This window comes from Gasterosteus aculeatus, chromosome 12 (assembly GCF_964276395.1).
Source record: "Gasterosteus aculeatus chromosome 12, fGasAcu3.hap1.1, whole genome shotgun sequence".
Taxonomy (NCBI): Eukaryota; Metazoa; Chordata; class Actinopteri; order Perciformes; family Gasterosteidae; genus Gasterosteus; species Gasterosteus aculeatus.
The window spans coordinates 12706408-12733272 of NC_135700.1; the positions used below are offsets into that span (position 1 = coordinate 12706408).

The 26865-nt window shown below is 41.7% G+C and overlaps 1 protein-coding gene across 2 annotated transcripts in view; it reads left to right on the forward strand.

Annotated features, from left to right (window-relative positions):
• Nucleotides 1-1307: 1307 nt before the first annotated feature.
• myo1ea (myosin IEa) overlaps nucleotides 1308-26865 on the forward strand; it is a 34928-nt gene continuing 9370 nt past the window's right edge. For both annotated transcript variants that reach the window (XM_040161978.2, XM_040161988.2), the window contains exons 1-17: nucleotides 1308-1554; nucleotides 11118-11261; nucleotides 12239-12328; nucleotides 13041-13135; nucleotides 15834-15921; nucleotides 17723-17812; nucleotides 18059-18190; nucleotides 18503-18637; nucleotides 18919-19051; nucleotides 21297-21493; nucleotides 21601-21681; nucleotides 22053-22139; nucleotides 22222-22305; nucleotides 23222-23389; nucleotides 24536-24621; nucleotides 26296-26377; nucleotides 26607-26713. In XM_040161978.2, coding sequence (XP_040017912.1) covers nucleotides 1552-1554; nucleotides 11118-11261; nucleotides 12239-12328; nucleotides 13041-13135; nucleotides 15834-15921; nucleotides 17723-17812; nucleotides 18059-18190; nucleotides 18503-18637; nucleotides 18919-19051; nucleotides 21297-21493; nucleotides 21601-21681; nucleotides 22053-22139; nucleotides 22222-22305; nucleotides 23222-23389; nucleotides 24536-24621; nucleotides 26296-26377; nucleotides 26607-26713 — 1802 coding nt within the window. In that variant the 5' untranslated portion in view covers nucleotides 1308-1551. The remainder of the gene's footprint in view (nucleotides 1555-11117; nucleotides 11262-12238; nucleotides 12329-13040; nucleotides 13136-15833; nucleotides 15922-17722; nucleotides 17813-18058; nucleotides 18191-18502; nucleotides 18638-18918; nucleotides 19052-21296; nucleotides 21494-21600; nucleotides 21682-22052; nucleotides 22140-22221; nucleotides 22306-23221; nucleotides 23390-24535; nucleotides 24622-26295; nucleotides 26378-26606; nucleotides 26714-26865) is intronic.

Below are 26865 nucleotides of genomic sequence, written 5' to 3' on the forward strand. Positions count from 1 at the left end.
AAAACGCCATTACCGGGCAGTAGCAGGCCAGTTCAGGCCTCCACAACTGAGTCCAAATTATGTTCCGGTGAACATTTCACATTGTTTTCAATATTTATCTTACATGTAAGTACAATTTTTAAACTACATTTAGAATAGAATTCGGATAGGAATACAGGACACACACACTCACGCACGCACATACAATGTGTCTACTGCCTTCAGAGGCAGCCTGTTAGACGGGTTACACCCAGAGAGTGCCCCCCCCCCCCTCCCCCCCCTCCAACATAATTTCAAGGCAAGCCTCAGTCTGGCTGGAGAGCGGTTGTGAGAAGTGGATACCAGTGTCACACATACACTTCAAAAGAGCTGTCGCTTCAGAAGGCTTATGAGTTGCATTTTTGTTTTGTTTCAGCGGTTGTTAGGACTGAATTAGTGCACAAAATGTGTGGGCTACCTTTTGCAAAAAAATGTAATTCATCAAAAGAGCATTTAAAACCACATAGGAACGGACAGTCAAAGGACACAAACTGGATGAGAATGATACAGAGACACCGAGTCACTTGAATGCTTTCGTCTGTCAATTCAGTTTAAGTGATCAATCCACATGCACCATGTTAAAAGGATATTTTGGATGAACATCATGTCAGTTGCAACTAAACGTGATTTCTCAACCTTCACTGAACCTGGTGGTGGGCATCCCGTCATGCCTGTATTCATGTATCTACAGTTAGTGTATTTGTAGTGGTGGTGATCATATATAACATTTCATTTCACCTCAAATGTTATGGTGTTATATGAGGTGTTTACATGAAACAAATAATAACCCGTAACTGTGGCGTCATAATATGTGTTAATAGGTTATTCAACTGTAGTAAGACGGCAAAGAAGGCCCAGGTAGAAAATACGCTGCCCGTCACAGACTTAACCTGAAGAAAGCTCAAATAAATCATTGCTAGCATATAAATTACATTTGAGAGCACCAAAAAAAAGACATATGTGCAAGAATGCCATATAAACCTGAAATGGGTGGTTTATCATTGGACACGAGAGAAAGCCCTGTGGAACAACACAAACAATTAAAGGAAAGTGCTTTTATTGTTAGATTTGACAATGTTACCCACATTGATGCGCTTCATAATGGACCCCGTTCAGGTTAAAATGTATTTTAGTCCGTTGTTGTGAAGTCCTAACGCCGCGCATGCGCAGTGGCTCCCCTCCCCTCCCACCACCTCATGAATATTTAATCGCCTCCGCGCGCAGTGTCGTCTGATTGGACGAGTGTCCGCGTGTTGTGTTTCTCGGTGTTTGAGCTCTGCTCCGCCGCTGTCAGCCTCAGATCCGTCTGGACAATGGACGGAGGACACCGCTGAGGACACATGCGTCCATACTTCCTGGAGTTTATCGGGAATATCGTCTTTTTAACTCTGGATTTTGTCCTCTGGATTTAGGTTTAAGAATTGGAGCGGTTTTCTTTTCTTTTTTAAACTGTGTGAACTTCAGTGAGGCCTTACGAGATCACGCAGAATACGACGGAGAAGACTGCGCCAGCGTTGAGTTGAAGGCAAGAGGATGGTGAGTTATATTTGCACCGGCTCGTATTGTTTGATACCATGAGCTCATCCTTAAGTAGAATTTTCAATATGATATATATATATAGGTATTTTATTCAGTTTCTATATATTTTTACTTATTTTTTTTTTTTTAACGTTTACTTTAGTTTACGTATACTTCCCCCATGGCCCTGTTGATACATTAACCATTAACTCTATTTCTGTCGCTTTACGAGACAGTTTGGTTGATTGTTGTTTTGAGGAAAGCGTCATTTATTGTGTTTCGTTTAATTATTCACAATACATTCTTCCAGTTGTATTCCCGATTCCATCATCGATCCACAATCAGTAAAATTCTCCTCTGTCTGTCTCTGACTGTCTCCTCCTCTGTCTTCATCCCGCCGGTCCCTCTGATGGTAGACGTGTAATGGGGAACTGTGAAAGTAATTACACGACAATGACCCACGGCTTGTGATGGTGACACCCAGAGAGGATGCAGAGTCACCTGAAACATTTTTCATTAGGTGCAGCCTTTTCTTTAAAACTGGTTGGTGGATAGGTGGAGCGTGGGTTCTGCATGTGTGCAGCATTGTTGTTTTGTGTGTGTGTGTGTGACTGAGCATGACATGGAGACAGGTTTTTCCTGGTTACTGAATGCTGTCCCTGGAGCAGACGCCTAGAGCCAAGTTGTGTGTCTTTTGAGCTTGTGTTTCCTTGTTGTCGTATTTGACAACAACTCCTCAAGCGTCAGTCTTCTGCGACATAATTTCTGATGATGGCTGATGAACATAACAATACAGCTGTGATGAAGCCTTTTTTTTATAACATATTAATATGTGATAGACCATATGAATGCTTCTTTGTTATCAGAGACTTCCCTATTTACTAAACATATGAGTTTGATTCAGGCTTTCATTTGCCTTAAGGAATATAAAGAACATTTGTTTGCATCATTGCAGCTTCCAATCTGTTTCTCTGGTCACGTACACACAAGCATTTTCTATTCAAAACAGGACCAAGACCTGCTAGCCTTCTGCTATCCATGGGCTTGTATTGAGCCCGTCGTTTGTGTTGCCTAGAGACAAACAAAAAGGACAAAGGTTGCATGCAGTCAGGAGAGCAAAATATTTGCACTTGAGCTGAGATGTAATGCTTTTCTGCCACATTCCCGCTTTAATTCTGCATTTTCTTTCCGTGAGATAACTTAAAACACTCTTCAGCTATGACATGAATGAAATGATTTTGAGAATGTCCTGTAAAAAAACGGTCAAACGTCTATTGCAGGATTTGAAACAAAGCGAGTGTCATCAGTCATAGAGAGTATCGGCCATTGCAGGGAGCAAAGAGGGAGAAAAGTGTCTGGTTGTCATCCTAACTGTCTGGAATAGCAGACACCAGCAATGCTCACTAGTTCTTTCTCTTCCAGCTGCTGAATAGCAAGTCGGCATGACGGCAGATGGTTTGCATTAGTTTCTCCTGCAGGGAGGTGCGTACTGAGTAACCCTTCATTTCAAAGCTGGCGCTCCATTTTCAAACCGATCACTGCTGTAGAGAGTCGCTCAGGAATTCAAGCCGTCTCTCTAAAAACAGGACGAACATTCCCACTGCGTGGACCTGGGGAACTCGTTAGGCTTGTTGCTGTGGTTCAGTCCACTCGCATGCTTTCGACCGGTTCCACATACGGTTGTTACAAAACTACATGATCAACAGTCGGCGGTTTGTGATGACGAACCTCACAGCTTTCATGTCGTGATGAAAGTCATAACCAGCTAAAGTGGAAACCAGAGTTAAATTCCATGTATGCGTACAAGCATACGTGTCCATAAAGCAGATTCTGATGTTGACTTCTTGTGTTTTTAACTTGTTATAAATCATTCTGGATATAAATTGCACACCGTGAATATCTGTTGTCAACTATAACATCAAATTGTGAGCCAGTTCTTGTTTTCTTTCTTCTTTTTGCGACTCTTGTTTTTCATATTTTATTATTTCATCTTTGACTTTATTGCAAGCAGATGTGTTTTTTCTTTTTCCCGCTTTAGATTTTGTTGCACATGAACACATCCAGTCCTAAAGAATGTTGACACAAAAACAAAAACCTTTATTGTCTTATGCTGTAGAGATGAACCCCACCCTCAGAATAATGGACTCCATTACTTAACTAATCTTCTAAACTGGCCAACACATCTTGTTTGTTCTCAAAAATCAGGCATGCTAAAGTGCTTAATTAATCTGTGCTGGATTACTGAGAACAGATAGTTTGAGTTATTTCTTAATGGGTTTATTGTTGTACTGTCGCTTTTAGCTGGGTCAATTCTAACATACATAAGATATCTTTGGCATTACACATTTGTGTTTTTTTTCATGCAAAATTAGTCAAACATAAAGGACGGCTGTGCATTGTTCTAAGTCATAATGTTGTCTCTTAGCAAAAAACATAAATATAATCATACTGTACTATATGTATGACTTTGTCTTGTTTTAAAACTTACCACCAACTGTGGGCGCCTCTCCTCTCCTCGTCTATTGCACTTCTGTAGTTCTGGTTCTGTTGTGTCATCCGCCGTGTTTTCACTATAAATGACGGGAAGAGGAGGCCCGCTGCAACGGAACAGAGCTCTTTTTCTCAGAGATTAACTGACCAATAATTACACAGTTGTAATATTTTTTGGAGTTATCTTTTTTTTTTTAAAGCTGTGGAGTTGAACTAAATTGCTGCTTGTATATCCCTCTCAATTCCTGAACAGTCTACTTTTATTCTAAATGAATGAAGATCACATCATACATTCTCTTATCTGGGTAAATATGATTATGTAAGCAGCTCCATGTCCTGTTACGCCTTTTTAGTTTGTTTTCCTTGTTCGCGACCATATAGTAAACAGCATCCTGTCATTGGTCAATTTGCATGTATGACTTTCCTCATTGTGGCCGGGAACAAGTTCAGACTCTCTGGTCATCTCGTACAGCTTCCCATCCTCACAGGCCAGCAGTTAAGCCTTATTTTATATCCTGCTCTTCCTGTTTGGCCTGATTGCTGTACACTGTACCGGTTCCGTTCCAGAAGTACCTTTGTTTATCTTAGGGCAGTCGTATGATGTCAAAATGAATATCTTAGAAATAACAACAAAATATCAAATTGTATTTATATATTTTTGGCAAAGGCCATGTGTAAAGAAACATGGTAGACAGAACAAGAACTGAGTCAAAGCTTTTAAAAGGTTTGTCAGACGTTCTGTTTTACTGTCTGGAAACAGAGTTAAAATTAGCTGGTTTGAATTAGTTGTCTTTTTTTGGCACAAGCCCGATAGCGGAGCTGAGTCAGTGAATTTCCCTCTGTGCACTTAAAGGACACGTTTGTCCTTAAACATGGTTTTACAGTGGACCATGATGCTATTTTCTCAAGTGCCAGCTAAATACATTACTGTGGTTGCTTAGAACTAGGTCAGTAACATATGTAAATCTAAAAATATTATAATATAAACACATTTTGAACCATATAGCATGACCTAAACAGGTATTGTCCAGCTGTATCTCCTGCGGATCTGATTGAAATGGGATTCTTGTCGTCAACTTCGGAAAAGTGTCCATCACAAAGATATTGTGGGATCTTCTGTTGTCCCCACAATAGATTTACACTTTTGAATTAGGTTTAAATATTGCACTTAGCATATATTGATTAACCGTATGTGAGGCTTTACTGTTCTCGGGTCAAACACATCTGTAGGCGCATTGTGTATTTTTTAAGCAATGCTCTTTAAGTAGGACAATTCCAGTAGGCATCATCAACTAGTGCCTGCTGGTGCTCCATTTACCAAATGCTGACACGTCGCTGCCTGCGTTAAACAGCAGAGTCCTCCGATTAGGTACATCGCGATTTTATTCACATTGGTGGAGTTAAAAAATATCAAAGTCATTAAGCTCCCATTTGTCACATGCTGCTCTACACCCCCTTCACCCAATGAACCTGCTGCATAAAACATTAAAAAGAAAGCTGTTTATTAAGTGGCGGATTCTGTCACTTTCAGCTTAACTCAAATTTGACGAGCACATGATTTTCCCCTTGATTCTCCCCATCTGGTGAAATTATGGAGAAATCGAGATAATTTATGATGGGCAGGAAACACAGAAAGCCCTGGCATGTTTGGTGGCCTTCTAACAAACCACCGATTGACTCTTTTGAGCGTCTCCTTCCTGCTCAGATGTCTGCAACGAGGGTCTAACGTGTATTTGCATCTATTTGGATAAGACGCTGGTTTGAATTTTGTTGATTGAAACTTAAGACTGAAGCCCCGTTGTTGTACAACGCTATGAATGAATTTCCACTGAAGCAGGTTTGTTTACATTTAAGCACTACTGAGGCTGGAAAAGTACTTTGCGACTCGTCTCTGAGGACTTCAGCTGAACTAGTCCACATTGTCCACATCTTTAATATTTTGTTTTATTGGCCTTGTTGCAGTTGTCATCCATTTAAGAGATTGAGATTAAAGTTTAGAGTCGGCCACTCTCAAGTTTCAAAAGTTTTATTCTTCGCTGAAATGAAGAAATGCTGCCACACCACAAGCAGGGACTTCATGCAGTCCATTCTGAGATGTGTTCAAATCACCCAGTATCTGTTTGAACTTGATCATTGTGTCCTTTTTCTCTGGGAGGGACGCTGCTCGGCCCTACCCTGCAGGCACAGCATTATAAGCACTCAGTTACCAAATCCCAGTAGAAAGACGCACGTCTCTTAATTCTGCCCGTGTGTGTCCTCCAGCAGCTCAGATCTCAGACAATGAGAGAATTCTAGACTTGGACACAAAGTACAAAGGTTGTTGTTCTGCATTATTCATATTGTAGCAGTCCCGATAACATGCGAGTGAACAGTTCAACTGTTAAAGTAATGACATTAAAAAACGGTCCGTGCACCCTGCTAACCTCTATTGCATGTGAAGGTGCTCATCATTTACAAGGTAAAACAAGTCTATTTACTGTACACTATTTGCAGTGACCGGTATTTATAACAATTGACTGACACTGTCAAGGAAGATATAAGATGTTTAAAAAGGTGGAGGCCTTATATGGTGTGAGGCAGTCTGATCCTGTCTGGAATTCATAGGTATGGGAAGCTCATTAAGGTCACACTGGGCCCTGAACTCACAGACCCACACACCCTCACTCCACTTTGACTCTCGTCATTGTTTATCTCCTCCCTCTACCATGGAAAGGCCAAACATCTCAGTCAGCAGATTCATCTGCCTCTGCTCCGACAACACGCAGTGAGACAAAGCTCAAACGTAAGCAAGAGACACCAGGTGGAAATGCTGTCTTGAGAGTAATTCCTCTTTAAGCCGTTCTGTTTGGATCAAACCAGATATGTTTGGAATTCCAATTAGGAGTAGGCGAAAACATCTGTCAAATGAACCCACAAACTACTACCGTGAATGTGCATTAGAACAGACTTCTTTCACATTATTACGCTTTTAGTAGATTAAAATACTGTCCTGTAATAGCACCAGAAGAAAAATAATGACTATAATCTCAGATGGTATTAATTCTCAAAGGTCTGATTTCAGTGTCTTGCTTTTTTCACCTGCTGATTAAAACGACGGGGGTTTGCCGCAAAGTTAGCAGGTCCACTTGGTCCACAAGGTGGACTGAACTTTAATGTGGACCAGCGAAGCTCAATTTAACGACAAGCCGCTCCTCCTCGTCATAGTTATCATATGATATTTTATAAGATTGCTCTTGTTTTGTTTCGGCGCGGCAATAAACTTGCAGAGGTTTCAGACTTCAGACAGGTAATCTATTAAAGCATACATTTGGGCGGCGTATGTGTTACAGTAGAACATTGGTGGCTGTGTGATAACACAGTTTTAATAGTGTCATTGTTGGTGCATTCAAGGAAGATCAGAAATCAAAGATTAACTGCAGAAATACACCGTCATGCACTTAGTGCATCTGTGTGCATGGTCTCTGTAATAAATTGATTAAGAAAACAGATCATTTTTTTCCAACACGATCACAAAAACGTTTACTGGACATTTTCAAGACTTTAGAAACCAGGTCAACTGGTTCATGGTGGAGCTGTTAATAAAATAACACTTGAGCGCTTATCAGACACGGGGTCTCTCCTAACGCGGCCCAACGCAGGCCAAAGTCATATACTCTAAAACGCTTTGGACTTGCATTTAGTGTAAGTCCAAAGTCCGGCATGTAGCCTCAGACGGCTGTGTAGTTAAGCCAGATTTAGCTTCAACCAACACAACCTGCAGTTTGTACTTCTTTTACATGAATTCAGCTTCATTCATTTATCCTCATTCATTGGCTTGTACGAAGGTTCTGCCATTTGTCGAGGTGACTAACAACTTGCTTCTTATTTTGGAACAGAGGAATATGTTCTTATGGCTTTTATCCAGATTTGCACGTATGTAGTCCTAACACATGTCGGACTGTGTGTGTGATCCCGGTGAGAGAAGGGAGAACGCCACAGAAGGGAGAAATGAGGGGAAAAGTGCTGCTTATGATACCGAATCAAACCCAGCCATTTCCTGTCCCCCGAGCCAGGGCTGCTCAGCACTCTCCATATATGGTGATGGTATTTTCATGAAAGGGAAACCACGGGCTTATGGATCAGGACTGGTATTGAAGTTCCTTTGTATTTAACTTCTGGGAAAAGGTCTGGTCCCATAGTTCGATTTTGGATGGTCTTTGATTTTCAAAAGGGAAACTAATGAAGTTAAAACTGTTGTGTTCTTCCTTCGAGAACTGCTGTTACAGTATCATACAGTTGTTACAGTATTTATCAGGATGTCATTTGTTATAATTCACCTGCCTCTGAACACTACTACTGTATATCAGTGATATGAGAGGCTCTTTACTGAATGTCGTCATGCTAAGAAGGAAGTCTCTGCTTCCATAGTGTTGATGTTGTTATGACCACAGTTGTGCCAGACGTCCCTTGTGTGTGTGTGTGCACTTGTGACAACTCCACCACAGGCTTTCAGTCACTCAGATTTCAATCTGAGGCAATTGCATTTCTTATCAAAACACCCATATAATACAACTAATTGTGCTTTGAGTTGCGTGTGTGTGTGTGTTGCTGTTAGTTCTGTTAGTGAGGATAACTTGTTTGAACGGATAGACTTTGTTTATTTTTGTAACCACTAACATGGACTTCATCACATTTCTTTGTGAAATGAACTTGTATACAACATCTGCACACTTCAGTAACGTCACAGTCTTACAGTAGGTGTATTTGAATGTAGGAGTTACATTGGGTAACGCTTTATCTATATCTGTTGTCAGATTGATATAAGTATGTTGTAAAAGAGCATTTTTAAGGGGAGTGATATATTCAGGCATGTTCCAGAAGTCTTTATATGTATGTTTTTATATATATATATAATATATATAATTATATATATATATAATAATATTTGATGTCTATCCTACATTACCTCTCTTCTTCAATCTGCTCATGTTCCTTCCTGACAGCAGAGAGGTTACGTATAGCATTTTTAATTGTCTTCCCTCTGTGGCTGGCTACGCTCTGCATCTTAATGTCTGCTGGTGGTTTCATCTTTCAAAGGAGTACAAGTAGATGTCAGCCAGTAATGGCCTGAATTAAAAAAGTTAATGAGTTACACAAAGGGCGGTGAAAACAGGCTCAACTTCCCCATCCGCAATATCATTGCAAACTGTTTTTCATAAATCCAGCTTGAAACTCTCTTTTGCACTTCGCTATTTGCTTGATATTATATGTAATATCCTTGATGCTGCCTACCTTATGTCTCAATGTCGTAAAGATACCCCTGCTATGAATGAAAGACATCTATTCATTGCCCGTTCGGCTTAAAGGATGGATCTCTCCTTTGTGTCTCTTACTCAGATTTGTCCCTTTTTAGAAAGCTTTTCTTACGCCGAATAAAGGGTCTTAAAATATGGTTGAACAGACTGTCGATCCCATAAAAACACAATGTTCCATTCGGCATTACAAAGGCGAACTTGACTTTACCAGAAGGCTGGAGCGAGGTTTCTATGCACGTCTTCCTTCAAGACACCATGAATTTGCCTCTGGAACTCCCATCAAATGAGCTCCCTCTTCTTTCACTTATTGTCATAGAGGGCTTTTGTCTTTTGAGGGTGACATCAAGCTGTTGTTACTAAGGAATGGCGAAGGTACGAATCTCCCTCTGCCACACCTAAAACACATTAAAACATGTAACTGGGTGTGATCTGGAACATGCAGTCACGCTATAATTTGCTTCTTGCCACCTGAGGGGATAATACCTACTTAATTAACGTGGAGCGCTGTTAAAATTCCTCGTCATCTCCCATGCTATGGCCGAGTCTGTAAAGGGTTTTTAATTCAGCTGTTGTAAAGAATTAAGTCACCCTGAAGGACATTAAAAGCTTGCTTGTCTTCCTCTTTTGCTAAGTAATTAAGAGTTGATTACTAAATGCAAAATGACTTTCCACTGGTTTATTATGTATTTTGGTGTTATTTTGTGGATTAGGGTTTGGCTCCTGGCTGCTTTTGTTGAGTTTACTTACACAGTTTTGGGGGGTTTAAGTGTAAAAGTGTAAGTTCAGACAGTCGTGTTTACATTGTTCATTCTTGCATTGTGAGATATTCAATGGGGTTTATTATATTGAAGGACACTACATCCTCTGACCCTCTAACACTATATAGTTAAACGGTTAAAGTTTGTTCTTGACATTGTAAGCAGCAGTTAAAAAAAGGCTGAATCTTTGTGCTGTTCTGGATCATTTCACAAAAAATATCAAACACCAGTCGAAAATTTAAGGGACGTTATTAGGATTCACACTCTGGGCACCATGATTTAATTTTTCATGGTCATTTTCTCTGGTTGTTGAGACATTGTATTCTGGACTAAGATCCAGAGAGCCATCCCTCCAGCAGGGTTAATAATTTAGATACATATATGTTATCATGATAATATACTGTCTATCCTCTTCTGCTACATTAACAATGAACGTCTATTCATTCTGCTCCTTCCTCTTCCATCTCTTCCTCACTAAAGAGGGAGGAAGTCAAGAGATGACTTGTGTGTGGCTTAATGTTCTGGACGCTCTCTGCAGCTTTGAGTGGTTCTCTGTCCGGGAGGAACAGACTCACTCCTCACGGCGCATTGTGACCCCTCGTCCACAGTAGCCAGACAACACTGAGTCAAAGCGCCCGATGATCGACCTCTGCTCTCCGGAGACTCACTCGGCTAGCAGCAAAAACAAGAACGTAGGAACAAATCCACATTGAAAACATTTGGACAAAAGTCGAATAAACAGAGCATCTCCTACACTTGGACAAATAACACGTAGCACCCTGGGGAATCTGACCGTGCACTATTTGAGTAAACGTCAGCGAGCTGCTGCAGGCGCTTTTCGCCGCTGTGATAATTTCCCCCCCATCGGCTTTTATTTTGGTGACAGAACCACACTGCCTTTCGCTTTGAGCGTGCAGTAAATTCATCTATTCATCGGCGTGAGCGGTTACGTCAGTTTCTCTCTCGATGACTCCGCGCCGTCTCATTGTGTCTTTCTCAGTCAACTAACAATCGTAACATTGTGCGTGTTTTGTTGCAGGGGAGCCGGGGGCACCACCGGTACCACTGGCAGAGCCACAATGTCAAACTCAGCGGGGTGGATGACATGGTGCTGCTCAGCAAGATCACGGAGGACGCCATCGTGGACAACCTCAAGAAGAGATACATGGATGACTACATCTTTGTATCCTTCGCCCGCGATCTCAGCTCACACCCCGGCGAGAAATAGCCGAGTTCCCCGTTTCATCCTGGCTGTTCCCGGAACAGCTGAATGCTCGTTCATCGTGTTGTTGTAGCAGTGAGTAATAGTGTCAGTGTTGGGAGGTAACGCCTTCTTCCTGAGTCTGTGCCATTTGGGGGAGAGGGGGTGGGGGGGGGGGCAAAGGGCCTCTTTCTACGCACCTCCGCCAAGACCCTTTATCCCACACTCATAGACCAGTCAGATTTTATTTCACTTTGCTGCCAAAATGTTCACTTAAATACAGAGTATTTCATAATGTGGAAATTAAATAATTTGTTAAATCTTTTTTTGTATTTTTTTTGCTGTCGTGGGGATTTAAATTTGGAGAGTTGTCCTTTTCATACAGTGCACAAATGCTAGGTTTGGGTTTCTAAAGGGCAGCTGTGGCCACACACACACACACACATAAGCCATTCATGACGTCAAATGACTCAATGAATGAATGACTGAATAACCCCTTTTGAAAAGCAATGCAGCTCCTGACATAAACTTCATCCTCGCTCAGGATCATGAAGTTCAGTCAATGTTGGAGCACGTGTCTGAGTCCGGCCTTTGATTGGGGTCAATAAATAGCCGTAACTGTGAGGTCTCCTTGCCAAGACTGTGGGTCACTGTGGACCACCAACAATAGCAGCTTTATTTGCCTCGCGCTGCGTTTTGATCCCGGATGGTGGTGGGGGGCCTAAAACCTCATGGTGTTACATGGCCGGCCTTTTCCCCATCATTTGTAAGAACTGGATTCTTATTTAGCTTATTTAGCTTATTCAGTCTTTAAATCATTTATTTTCTGTACAGTTTTATAATCTCTTTGTAAAAAACTCTTTTTGGCTTTTTGGCACTATGTTTTTTAATTTGTTGTTATTTGTTTTCTGCGGATTGTCTGTCTTCCTTGTGTGATCTTTAATGGGTAACCTCCTCAGACATATATTGGTCCTGTGCTCATCTCCATCAACCCTTTCAAGCAGATGCCCTACTTTGGTGAAAAAGAAGTTGAGATGTACCAAGGCGCAGTAAGTAGGATACAATAGGACCTGGATATTTATTTGCTTCTGTTGTCTGAAACATTCAGGCCAGAAAAACTCACTTCATGATTAAAAGGCACTGATGTGTGGGTTTAAGTTGGCGACAGTGTGAAGGACGAAGGCTTTGATATAAAGTTAGTTAGTCGCAGTGCACATTTTCCAGTGGACTGGTGAAGATGTTGCTGTCTGAAACTTGACTCAACCATTTAGAAGACTTGGCAGTACATTCACAGAACAGCTTGTTCGACTCTGCCTCCTCTCTTCTCTCCTTGAACCGGGAGACACCCTGAAAGACTTCTAATATCCTCAGCACACATGCAAGATTTAGCAGTTTGGTTCTGATAGTCGTATCAGCCTGAACTACCGGAATCTACTATCAGAATCGTTTGAAACAAACGTAAAGGTACCAACGCTAGATGTGTTAATCAACGTTTAAATATTTCCCAATCTGCCGGTCTGGAAAAGGCTTGAAACAGCCTTTTTACAAACATTATTCAAACAGGAGCAAATACTGCAATTGCTGAGGATTCTTTTTGTCTGCGGATTAATACACATTTGTGGCTTTAGTGAGCATTTATCGCAGCATGATGCTGTGTATGCAGGGTCGAGTCAAAATAAAGATACAGACGTATTTGTATAGACAAAGTTAAAGAAGTGGTTTGATCATTGATTTCAACACTATTCTTTTGTTAACGCTCAGGCTCAGTATGAGAACCCTCCTCACATCTACGCTCTGGCAGATAACATGTACAGGAACATGATGATCGACAGAGAGAACCAATGTGTCATCATCAGGTAAGATAATTCTCAGCCTTCATTACACATCCCAAACAAAGAGATTTTATCAACTCGCTCCTTGTGTCAGTGAGTGAAATATCTTTTTTAACAAAGCGTAGCTGCAACGGAGCCTCTGCAGATCGTGATAATGGTTGCGAGGAGAACAGGTTCCACAACATAATTTGGTACAATTGGTGGACTGACTGAGTGACATGTTTCCTTTTTTGGTGTTTTCCATCATATCACTTTCAGCTGAAATGCAAATAAAGGGGAAAAATGTTCATGTGTGTACCCAAATATGAAAACACTGCTTAGTTAACAGTTGGATGTGCCCTCAATTCAGGACGTGAGATTGGAACAAAGCAGCAGTAGCAGTGGCTATTTTCGAAGGACTTCCCGGTTTAGAAAAGAAAGCAAACCAAACAGGATGCGCGCCTGTGTGGACCTTGGCCCAGAAGCTCTCTTTCTCTGGATTTAGGGAGTTTTTAGGTACTTTTACGGCCTGTAAAGCTGCGGGGAGAAAAGTGTGGTGTCATGATGGGGGCTTTATCCCATTGGCCCAGTCACCTGAGCAGCGCGGTTGCTATAGTGCTTGCCTCATGATGAATGACCCCTGCTTCAGCATTTTGCGTGTTGTTTGGACAGCCAGCAGTTGCTGGTTCAGTTTACCACATAAAGGCACGGGGGTGGATTTTGTGATCGACTAAATCAGCAAAATGAAGCATGCAAGTGTTTTTTAGGATGAAACAGGTTTCTGCCGTGAACAGCTGGCCGTGCAGTGTGGTCTGGACCACCGCTAACATTTACTAAGAAAATGTGTGAACTAAGTGAGGGGAACTCAGGAGGAAAATTGTGTTCCTTTTTTGCTGTTCTTGTGACTCGTTGAGTTTATCTTCATCTGCTATCTGCTCAGCGTGCAGCATGTGATGAATCGGAGCAGGTTGGTGTTCTCAGTCTGGCGCTCTCTCCCAAACTATTCGATGGAATCAGAGCCGTCATCTGATGACCAATCGCCTCACATCTGTTCCCACATACACACCTACTAAGTTTGTCCACAGTTTTAACAGAGATCTGTCTTTGGGCACAATCCTGCAAATGAGTTTGTTCAGTCATTGTTATCTTCTTTTCTTTTTGTCTTGTTTATGACCGCTCACATGTTGGATGAGGAGGATAATCTTGGTCTTTGGTGGCTCTCAGTTGATTCTGTACAAACGGCTCATGTCTTTTACTGTTCATTGAGTCTTTAGTCCAGAGGTCTTGCAAGTTCACGGACTTCCTGTCCAAGGAACTATGGGCAACATGACAACTATTTTAGGCTAAAATTATCATTGATTGTGTTAATTTGTATGGTGATTTGAGACCCACTCAACAGCTCAGATATTGTATTTTAACAATCCGACGTCTTCCTGCTGCTGGTTTGACGCACAATTCTGTCTTTTTGTCGATACATTTTCCCATTTTCATCATCTTACACACTGCTTCTCTGCTAACTTTCTTTGAGGAATTTGTCGGTAATAAAAAAGCTCAATTAATCTGGCACACTTTTGGTAGATGTTATTTCAAGTTTGGTTGATCAATTTAAAATGAAATACAATGTCCAATTCCTTAAGACCTTCCTCCATCTTTTGGGCCTTAAAACAGATTAACTCAGGCTCCTTAATCCCAAGAATCTACTTGAACATACTTAACATACTACTAGTTTTGTTGGAATGCAGCGCGCCGCATTAAATTGAGAACCAGAACTCAGGGTTGACTCTGCATCCTTCTCATGCTGATGTCAGTAATGATTTATAAAAAAATATGTGCTTAAATTCCTGTGCAATGTGTTTTTTTAGCTCATCTCCTTGTTTGGTTAATACATCACAGTGGAAGTTAACAATGCCTTTAGCATTTCATAGCCACAACCGTGAGACTCACACTGCGGCCTTACAGTAAGACTACAAGTCCAGCTGCAGCCGGTGTTGAGAAAAGCTCTTCAGAAAATAACTTTCATGAGAAAACAATGCTGTCAGATGGAGCTCTGGAGTTTGTTTTTGACATCAGAAGCAAAAACAACAGCTCGGCTCATTATTTCTTTGTTGTTAGTTGAGTAAGTAAGTGTGCGGGGAGGAAGCCCAGACAATGCTGGGGGATTTGGAAGAAATGTGGAGGTATTAGGGGGAGGGTCACGACCATATAGAGACTTCTGTGTAAGAGTGGCTCCCATGACTTCCTCTGGCAGCCTCTAACAGTCTGCAGCTGTGTTTCTCACAGAGGCATTACTAACCTGACGCTATACTTTAAGGAGCAGGGAGAAAAAAAACAGACTCCACCTTGATTCACGGCCAAACCACATAGATCAAAATAAATATGCCACTGGCAAAGCGAAAGGCAAAAGGGGGGAAAGTAGACAAGTGTATGACAGGGAAAGAAATGAGGGGAACATCTGTGAATGTGACGAAACAGAATGAAGGTCCTTTTTGCTGCAGAATAAATTTGCCCTAATGTGCTGTGGTCCAACAGACATTTAGCTTCTGAGTTGAAATTTCTTGCATGGAACACATTTGGACTTTTATAGTGAGTAGAGTGTGTACACATGAAATCAGGGGTTGGGATCTCCACCGTGGATCATCTTGGCTTATATGGACCCAACATGCATTTAGATACAGAAACCTGCAAATTGGTCAATTGCATTTTCCTCTTTGCAGTCATGCTCAATGTCATGCCTGTTTTTCAGTGGAGAGAGCGGAGCAGGGAAGACTGTGGCAGCCAAGTATATCATGAGTTACATCTCCAGGGTCTCAGGGGGCGGGCCCAGAGTACAGGTAAGAGGAGCTGCTTTTGATGATGGTATGTGTTGTGGCTTTATGCTACATGTATAATCACTGTTATAGTTGTATACTATATGTGGGTTATCTAAATCGATACAAATGCACGGAGACGAGGATGCAGTACCAGTTCGGACTTTTACTAGCAGCCAAATCACAGAACTCCCAGGCATGAACAAACAATCACAGAACTCCGTCGTAGTGACAGTCAAACACAATCGCGCACCGAGTGCTCGATCCAACAGTATGTTCAGATTTTTGAGGCGTTGAGCTGCACAGAAGACTTTCTGGATTTTAAAAGTCAATGTAAAAGGTTCGGCAAAGCATCCACACACTTTTTATCATTGGAATAATCATTAAAGCCTTTGAGTTGTTGGAGTTGTAGGAAGGTTGGAGTATAAAGATGCATTTTAGACACTTTGTATTGCTATAAAGTGGAGTGGAAATTAATTTCATTGTATAACATGTTCAAACAGAATGGTATCCTTCACATTGTTAACCTGCAGACCTTTATGAAAACAACAAACCTGTTGCTTCTTTTTTCCTGCACTCCCCCTTAGAGCCAAGTCATCCTCTTATCAGCCCATCTTTATACTCCATTATCAGCCCATCAGCAGCCCCTTATTTTCCCAGCCCCCTTTAAGCCATCTGGCAGCCCCCCAAACCAGCAGATGTCCGGACCCTAAGCTCGATGATGATCCAGTTTGATGAGGAAATGCCTGCACCATGATGGCAGTTTTTTTTTAATATTTAATCCATTCAAAGCTGCTTCCACCAAGGCAACGTTAGAAATCACCTCCAGTCATTAGAGCTGGTAGCCTGACAACATTAGTGTGTTACACTTGTGCAGCATAATTCTTATTATTCTTAGAGTTACAGAATAGATATATTGACTTTAAAGCTGGTTATTGGTATTGTTTGTTCATACAAATTGGGCCTCTAGAGCGGACAGACACACACAAAATGTTTCATGCCTCCCCTTTGTCCTGCTGCAGTTTTGCATTACTTCCCGTCCACATTGTTCCCCTCAGCTCTTCACACGTTGTGCAATGTCGTCAGTACAGTCCATGCATTCTTATGCAATGTGTTTATGGCTTGCGTTCACATGTGTGTGAAAAGTTTTGAACAGAAAAACTCCCTGAAATCCACACAATGTTCATCCGTCTGAGTGAACACATCCATCAATATTCATACGTAATTATAACTAGAAATCAAAATATCTTGAATATAGAATATTAGACTAAGTTTATAACAACTCGAGACCCCGTTGGAAATGTGATTTCACTTTAAAATTGTCATCTTATGGATTTGGTCAAGAAGCTACATTCATGTAAAGAATTAATTAAAATAATCTCCTCTGAGATGGATGAATAAAAATGATGAAGATGTGAACTATTTGGTTCTCTAGGAGCTTTAGCTGTGATGTGCAGTGTTTGTTATTCCTTTCCATAGAGGACTTAATTTAGATACGTAAGATAGTCCAATAGTGTAAGTGGGAACAGAGCAGTCTGCTGTACCAATTTAAAACTCATGTGTTTCTGACATGCAGATGGCTCACAGGAAAAATAATGTCCTCTGGACTGGTCTGCTGATGCGCTTTTGTATGTACAGTATGTGTGTGTGTTTGTGTCTGTGTGTGTGTCTGTATGTGTGTGTGTGTGTGTGTGTGTTTATGTTTGAATGGAAAGTTCCAGAGGTGCACACACCAGCTTGTCAGCGAGTGTGTCAAGTGTGTGTGTGTTTTCGTACCTGCTGTCTGCTGAGGAGCTAACGACTCATTGCATCTGTCTCCTCGCAGCATGTCAAAGACATCATCCTTCAATCCAACCCGCTGCTAGAGGCTTTCGGCAATGCCAAGACCGTGAGAAACAACAACTCCAGCAGATTCGTAAGGCCTTCAGTTCTTAGTTGGTCCTCTTTTGAAAGAATTAGGATGCCCATCATTGCAGCACAATTCATAACTAATGGAAACTCATGACAATTTTCCAAGGGTGTAAACTTACAGGCAAGATTAAGTAAAAAGTTCTTCAAGGAAGAAGAACAACCAGGGGCCAATATTTCATATCTTACAGGTCTGGCTTTGAAGTTTATTTCAGCCCACTCCAATACTAAAAAACATGCGTTGATCCATCAGGGGAAATACTTTGAGATCCAGTTCAGCTCCGGTGGTGAACCAGATGGAGGGAAAATCTCCAACTTCCTTCTGGAGAAGTCACGTGTTGTTATGAGGAACCCTGGAGAGAGGAGTTTCCACATCTTCTACCAGGTGAGGCGTATTTCTTCAGCTAAAGAGTGAACAGGCTTTTGGCTTTTTAAGAGGGTCTACGAGGCAATCTGAGGACATGTTGGGTTTGACTTGCCATTTGTCTGCAGGAAAACGGTCAATTTGTTTTCACTGTGGATGACTCGAGGTCCTTGGAAGAGATCAATTAACGTGGTGCAGTTTGCTTCAAATTGGAGCAGAGCACATAAATATAAAGCCGAAGATGTATGAAAGGGACATTACGTACAGTCGTTGTGCAAGAACATGTGCTTTGCCAATGCAACAATCCGCTTTTCATTTCTGCTCCGCCTTCAGTTGATCGAAGGAGCCAGTGGAGAGCAGAAGAGCAGCCTGGGAATCACAAGCCTTGATTACTACACTTACCTCAATCAGTCCGGTTCCTACAAAGTGGACGACATAAACGACAAGAGCGACTTCCAGGAGACGACGGTAAGGTCAGATTCCTTCGGTTTTAACGGGCAATAGCTTAACACCCTCGGTGGTGTTGTGTGTCTATGAATCTCAATCCAGCGTTCATGTGGCTCGCAGGCTTCTCTTTGCATTCCTCTCACGCCCTACCAGTGCACTTTTGTTTTCTTTTCAAACGATCCCCTACTGGTTTTGTTTACCAGTGAGACCGCAACAGGAGTAATTATAGGACGCAAGCTAGGTACCACAAGAGTGCGTAAACCCACACTGCAGCCTGACCTTTTCCTTTGCTTGTTTCCCAGCATGCCATGGATGTGATCGGCATCTCTGCAGAGGACCGCTCCATGGTGCTTCAGATTGTGGCCGGAGTCCTGCACCTGGGAAATATCACCTTCAAGGAAGCAGGCAACTATGCTGCGGTGGAGAGTGAAGAGTGTAAGTAGCGACGCAGGGAACGACAAATGCTCATATTAATGGTTTGTTCACACCAAAAGCGTCCCATTCGCCCGAGTAGATTCCATGCAAAGTCGATGCACGGACGCGAATGGCACGAATAGTTGTGAACAAAGCAAATCCTCCAACGGGCGGCGCGAAGGACGCAAACAAAGTCAACTGTCATCAGAGAGGGACAAGACACAGAGATAAGCCACGCCCCCTTTCCGGGGTGAATTAAGCGTATAACTACAATAGTCGGGCGAGTAAAGCGTTGTGCAAATTCGCCTTGGTTTTGATGTAAATGTACCATTAGACTCTTTAGAAAATGTACTTTGTGATATTATCTGTCATTTTAGTGAAGAGGGAGAGATATAAAGTGTCCTTCTATGTTCATTCTGACCATTTTTGTGTGTTTTGGCGATCAAACGCTAACAGAGATGGTTAATGTTGGCTAGCGTCACTTAAGATATACGATATTTGACTCATACGTTTTATTAAATATTGTTCCACTATAGACTTAGTATACATCCTTTCTTCTCCTTATGTCTTTGCCCTTAGGAGTGTCCCTCCTCCCCTCTGTCCTGAGCTGCACTTTTCTGGTTGACTTTGGACGATATTTCTCCTGCAGCACTTTCACTCCTAAGAGTTTGAAAATGTTAATGCAGGGCTGCAGCCAACTGTCTGACAAAGGATGATTTGAAAAATGACTCCCTGTGTCCTCTTATTTTTCGCCTTCTCTCGGCTCATTTTTATTCGTCTTTTTTTGCTTACTTTCCTTCACACTGCTCCTCATGCTGTCTCTTAATGATGCAGACGATAGTGCAGTTGCTCTTGTGCAGAGACTAGTCTGTTCTGTGCAGACGTAACAGCGGTTCTCCATAATCTCTGCTTCTCCTGTGTTCTACAGTCTCACTTACAGTGTGCTTAAACTGCAGCGTGTTGCACATATAAAAGTCCTGCCAAGTTCACTCGACTTATACTCAGCAGCAGGAGTCAGTGCGTCATCTGTTGTTGAAGGAAATGTTGAGCCTACTAATTTGGACATTATTTAGACTGGTTGGGCTATTATTTAAGTAACAGTAAGTTGATCCTGACAGCAAAGTGCTATTTTGTAACGATTCCTATTTTTGAATCTAAATCTTTTCAGCAGGAGAATTTTTTGTGGGTTTGGTTTAATGTGTCGTCTGCAAGAAGGTTTTTGACTTCACTTGATCCCTCACATCACAATACTGTGCCTGTAACAGTGCATCCCTCAGGCTGTAAACTGAGTATAATACAAAGGTCAAAGGTTTTTACAGCTGCATCATTTAACATGAACCTTCATACAGATACTTTTGGTCTTGTGCTTACCTTCAGCTAAGCGCTAAGACTATTACACAAATTGGAAACTGTGCCTGGCTTCAAAATATGCCTCCATGATAACACATTTCTCGCAGGGGAACTTATGCTTGTATAAGCATTGTTCCCGAAATCCCCATAGTGTACATTGTCCTTTGTATAATGCATACGTTTCTCTTCTTTCTGAATTCTGAACACAAACAGTGACTTTCCTCCTGATTTAAGCCGGCACATGGTCGGTCTTATGTCCCATAAGTGCAGCTACTGCAGTGATCTGAAGCACTCCCAGAAGAAGGGATTCTGCAGGCCTGAGAGCTATTTCCTTTTTGGGGAAGTGAGTCACTGTAATAAGGCAGGGAGGGGCTCTCATGGGAGAACACCAACGCCAGGTCGGGACAAAATATCTCTGGTGTTCTCAATGCTTTTTTTAGCAATTGTGTGGCTTTACACCACACTTTTTCTTTTTTCTGATTTGTGAGACATTATCACAGATTGATAACAGTGAAACAAGGAAAAAGGGGATATCGGATGGCTGAACATGCTGTGGTTCTTTCTACTATGCAAAGGTCACACAAAGCTGCCTTTGGAATCAATGCAATTCTGCCTTTTGATTTGCATAGTTGTTTCAAGAGAGATGTCACTTTTATTATTCAGAGCATAATCTTTTGACCTTGTTCTCATTTTATGAGCAAAAGGGCATCATATTCAAGTAGACATGATTAAATGGCCAAATTGACCAAAATGTATTACTGTTCTGTACTTCTATCTGTCTATTTATTGTTCTGTTTACTCATACCAGTGGAGTCTGAATCATTTACTAATTTCTTTGTAAATCCCCCCCTGCTGTGGGACTAATAACGGAATCATTTATCTCTTCTCCTCTCGTGTCTCCTCTGTCTTTTAACAGTTCTAGCCTTTCCTGCGTTTCTGCTTGGCATTGACCAGGATCGTCTGAAGGAGAAACTGACGAGCCGGAAGATGGACAGCAAGTGGGGAAGCAAAGTTGAGTCTATCGACGTGACGCTGAATGTGGAGCAGGCGTGTTACACGCGTGACGCCCTCTCCAAAGCGCTGCATTCACGAGTGTTTGACTTCCTGGTCGAGGTATGATTACATGTTTTCCCAGAATTAGACTTTAGTATATATAAGTAACAAAGCTGCCATAGCCTATAATGAAGATTCATTATGGGAAAACCGTGCTCTGATTTCAGTCCATCAACAAAGCCATGGTGAAAGATCATCAGGAGTTTAATATCGGAGTGTTGGACATTTACGGATTTGAAATTTTCCAAGTAAGTGCTTTTGGCTTTTTCACAGGCCAACGCATGGCTATTGGAATTTTATCCTCCAGCAACACATAAATTAGATTAACAGGTATTAACTTGGAGCATTTAAACGGATTAAACACAAAGGATAAAAGTAATTTATAAAGTATGTGGATTAAGCTCTATCTCCTTATGGAGACAGCAGACCTCAGCAGGATTATCTGATCTGATTACTGGTTTGTTTAGTTTGCTGTATGAGAAATATTGTAAATTGGACAAACTAAATGTTTTTGTATTATTTTAGTTAGCAAGAGATTTGGATTCAACATATCAAGGACAAAAACTTAGTGGATATCTGTATTGTTACTCAGCTCACTGTAGTTAACTCTCTTCATCAGAAAAATGGATTTGAACAGTTCTGCATCAACTTTGTGAACGAGAAGCTGCAGCAGATATTCATAGAGCTGACTCTGAAGGCGGAGCAGGTAAACTTCCTCCACCATATGTTCCTGTTTTTAGCCTCTTTGGTTTAAATGCGCTGCCTCATCAGATGTTTGATGTTTGCAGGAGGAGTACGTGCAAGAGGGCATCAAGTGGACTCAGATTGATTACTTCAACAACAAGATCGTCTGTGACCTCATCGAGAGCAAAGTAAACCATACATGAATAATAAAGTGCTTGGAGCGGAAAACACACATTAACAGGCAATTATGGATAGAGGTCAAATGAATCAATTAATTTATTGTCAATACATTAACCAGCAATTACTTGCTCATTTTTTTTTCCAAGCAAGATATTAAACATTTTCTTCGTAAATTTAAGAATTTGCTGGTTTCCTGTGTTATGATGTACCGGTTATTTTTGAGGTTTTAAATGCTGACTGAACAAAGCCAGGGACTTTTTAAGAAACTAATTATTCAGTGTATCAATTTCTTGAAGATTCAATATGACCTTTATGAACGTGCATCTATTTCGTTGGCTCCCGACTGAGTTGAAGTTTCTGCTCCGTGACCTTTAGCTTAATTTCCTAAAACGCACCGACACGCCTCTCAATTTTATTTGTCTGCCTCACTGAGAGGTCTAATCCATGAAATCTAGAACAAGAGAGAAGTGGGGGATCTGTATTAGTGCCTGTCACGTCAGCTCTTTACAACAGACCCACTTTAGTTTGTGCAGTGACAACTTAACATGTGTCCTTTTAACAGAGGCTTATATTCTCTGACTTATAGACTTGCTGCAGCTGTGCAAACTGAAGTTCCGCTGATCAACTCGGGAAATTATGGAGCCAAATAGGTCAGCAGCCTATTGAGGCTGCTCCACCTTTGGGTGTATATGCACAGTTTATACAGTTTATAGTTATTACTAAAAATCAGCAACTTCTAATAGCACATGATATCGCACAAAAATGCGTTGTTCATTCTGAACCTCAAAGGAAAAGGTAAAAAGAATACAAAAACAGATATAACTGAATAACAGACAAAAAGAAACTCTCGATTTCAAAAATATGAAGTCCTACATTGAGAGCCGGGACTGAGACATATGTGCAATGTTTTCTGTGGGATCGCAGAGTCCTCCCGGCATCATGTGCATCCTGGACGATGTGTGCGCCACCATGCACGCAGTGGGCGAGGGAGCAGACCAGACTATGCTGCAGAAGCTTCGAGTCCAGATCAACACTCACGAACACTTCAACAGCTGGAACCAGGGCTTCATCATCCACCACTACGCCGGCAAGGTCAGTCTGAGGCCGCTTGTCCGAAATGCTGCAACTTTAACTTACATCAACTTGTTTTTGACAAACAAACCATGCCATCTTCTTAAATACATCTTATAATTTATGTTTCTTACTTAAACATTTATGAACTCTTGCAATATTGTGACTTGATTATAGATTATTTATTGTCTGTGTTGATTCCATACTATTGTCAAGCACCTGCAAGCACAAGGGTTTGTGTGATCTATGTATGTTGTATGTGTGCATGTGGATTGTAACGCTCAGTTTCATTCGTGATGTAGCGGCTTGGAGCCTAAGTCAATTTGCAGAGGCTACAATCAAGTATATCTGGTCTTGTCTTAAAACGTTAGTTCTCAAAACTAAAAGATCACTGTACGACTGCAGCAACCTCAACACCTGCCTTTGCCTTGTTATAAACTATAATGTTTTATGCATAAAGTCCTCAGTAGGAAGCAGACAGCAACTTATAAAGTTATTAAAGTGTCCCTTTTTTATGGGGTCATATGATCTGTCGTAAATACCAGTTTTGCAGCTGGAACTTTAATTCTGAAGTCAGTGTCGTCATCTTCGCCCTTATAAGTTTTTCCCGTGCAAACTAACACCGCCTCTCTCCTCTCAATTCATAGTTACAGTCCCTTCTCTTAAGTAAAAGTGTTTCAAAGCTTCAGAAATGTTATCAACCTTATGCCATTCAGCTTTTTTTCCTTTTTTTCGGTTTGGTTTGGGACAAGGATTTCCCATGTCCTTCTCCAGATGTGTGATGGCTTCGGCCTGGCACACACATGCCGCAGGCTTAATGAGCTGTGCCATAAAGACTCGAGGGGCTCGCATGACCAGGCATAAAACATTTCCCCCGTCTCAGGCTACAGCGTAGCAGAAATAACACCGTTTCATTTACACACTGAAACCTCCGCAGGTTTTATAAGGAAGCTAATCCTCGGGAGGCGTAAAACTTGGGTCTGCTACCCTTCATTTTCCTTTCCCATAAAATTTAAGCCATTGATTTAAGCCAGAATGTCACTCACATTTTTTTAAATTTTCACACAGCGATCGTCTGTCATTTTGTTGGAGGTTTCAAACAGTTCAACCTCGTTCTCTGTGATAATTCTGAATCTTTAGAAATCCCCCTGCGTGTCTCTCCTCCAGGTGTCCTATGATGCAGAGGGTTTCTGCGAGAGGAATCGAGACGTCCTTTTCACTGACCTCATTGAGCTGATGCAGAGCAGTGAAAGGTGAGTAATTGCACCGACATGTGGTGAGGATTTCTATGGTTCGCACTTGAAGGGAGTCTTCTATTGTAATGCATTAGGTTGAATGCATCTGAATGAGGGTTTCAGATGTTCCAGGGCACCTGGAAGCTGGTGGGACAGCAGAAGTGTGCATGGGGGCGGGGGGGGGGGTTATGTTACTTTCGGGGTCTGCCCAATCTGGACATACACAAGCAGTCTCTCTGTTGGGCTGCATTGTGGAGTCTGGTCTCCCCTGTGTTTTGGTTTCTTGGGACGTCTTTGTGTAAAAGTGGCCATCTGTGCAAACGGCCGGCATTGTCTGTGTAACCCCTGCAGGCCTCAGCCACCACTGGCCCCCTTTGTGTGCACGTTACGTGAGCAATGAAAGGAGGTTACTTCAAAATCTCATTCAGACACATGCTGGAAAATATATACATGCAGTAACATAAAAGCACAAAAGCATGCATACACACATGGATAACAAAAGGCTACGGCGCAGTGACACACAAAGGAAGCCTAAAAAGGAAGGAAGCAGACTCCATTCTTCAGAGTACGTAGTATCATTGAAGATCCTAAATTTACTTTATTTTCATTAATCAAACAATGTAGGTAAATTTTCTGAACGTGTAGCCTTTAAATACATTTTTTCATTTTAAATCAGAACTTTAGAGGAAAACAACAGCATATTCCATTCACTGCTCAAAGGGGGCCCCATTCAATCTCAAAGCAGAGCCTCAGTCTAGAAATGATGCTGGAAAGTGCTGATGCACAATCCTGTGAAAGTTGAGACATGATTGTAAATCGCTGCAGTTTTGGCTTAGTTAGTAACTGCAGGTCGCTTTAAATGTACCGTTGTGGCAATTAAACCCCCGTTTCCTCCCGTTTAGCACTAAACATAAGTTTCATGAGGGTGTTACAAATTGACGCTTAGTTTCCTAAAAGGAGATCAGAAGCACAAATGAGTTGAGGGTTCGTCTTCAGTTGAGAGAAAGTTGAGTCTAGTCATGATGCTAAAAAACACTACAAACTATCAACTGTATGTTGAGGATTAAACCAAAATATTATTCCTTGAAATCCGAGTGTGCTGAGAACCGGTAATCTTGCTGGAGGGAGTGTAAGAATAATAATAACAATGACATGTAATTACAGAGCACATCAAAACAAAGTATTAACTGCTTCACCGAGGAAAAGGAAAATAAAATACCAATAATAATAAGTGAATGATGAAATACATTAGGCAAGATTAGAAATAAGCCAGCACAAGGCAACTGAGATCAGGATACCCCTTCCTCGGTAAATCAGAGAGACTTAAAAGAAGACGCATAACATGCTTTTATTCTCCATAAATTCTGCATTAGAAACTTTCAGTAAAAAAAAGTGTTTTACTAACCATCAAATCAAAGCATATGTTCCTCTTTTGAGCAGTGCACCCCTTGGTGCATACACACACACACACACACACACACACACACAGGCCTTATTTTCCCACCCAGCCACAACTCCTTTCCAAGTGGTTCAGGAATTTCAATCAGTGACCTCAGTCGAAGGTCTTTGGGCCTTTAATCATTAAACACATTTTTTGCTTTTGGCAGCCAGGAAACAAGGACACAAGGAATACACCTGCCTCCCTGTGTGTGTCCCTCCTAATCCCGTCTCCTCAACTGTGTTCTCCAACAGCGGCTTTATCAGAGCGCGGTTCCCAGAAAACCTCAACGCTGAAAAGAAGGGTCGACCCACAACCGCAGGCAGCAAAATAAAGGTGATTCTTCGGCGAAGTGCGCGTGTGTGTGTTTGTTTGTGTACAGTGTGCACCCTCTTCACTATCAGGGTTGCTTTAGGAAGGCCTCTGAATAGATAATGTGTGTTTGCCTTTCGATGGTGCGTCCTTCAGCAGTCTGTTATTCAGATACTGGCTTTGGGGTTTTCATAAGACATCTGTCTGTATCATCGTTACCTTTCTTGACCTTTGCTCTTCCTGCACCCTTTAGATACAAGCCAACGATTTGGTGGGCAAGCTGATGAAATGTACTCCGCACTACATCCGCTGCATCAAACCCAACGAAACCAAGAAGCCCAGAGACTGGGAGGAGAGCCGGTGAGTGACTGGCCCTCAGTCTGCCACGACACAAACCATCCACAGCCTGTATGTATCAAACGGATGGTAATAAAAGAGCCGCGGATCAGGTGGCTCAGTGGTCGGTGTGAGGGCAACGCTTCAAAAGGGAGCTCATGATTTCTCACACGTAT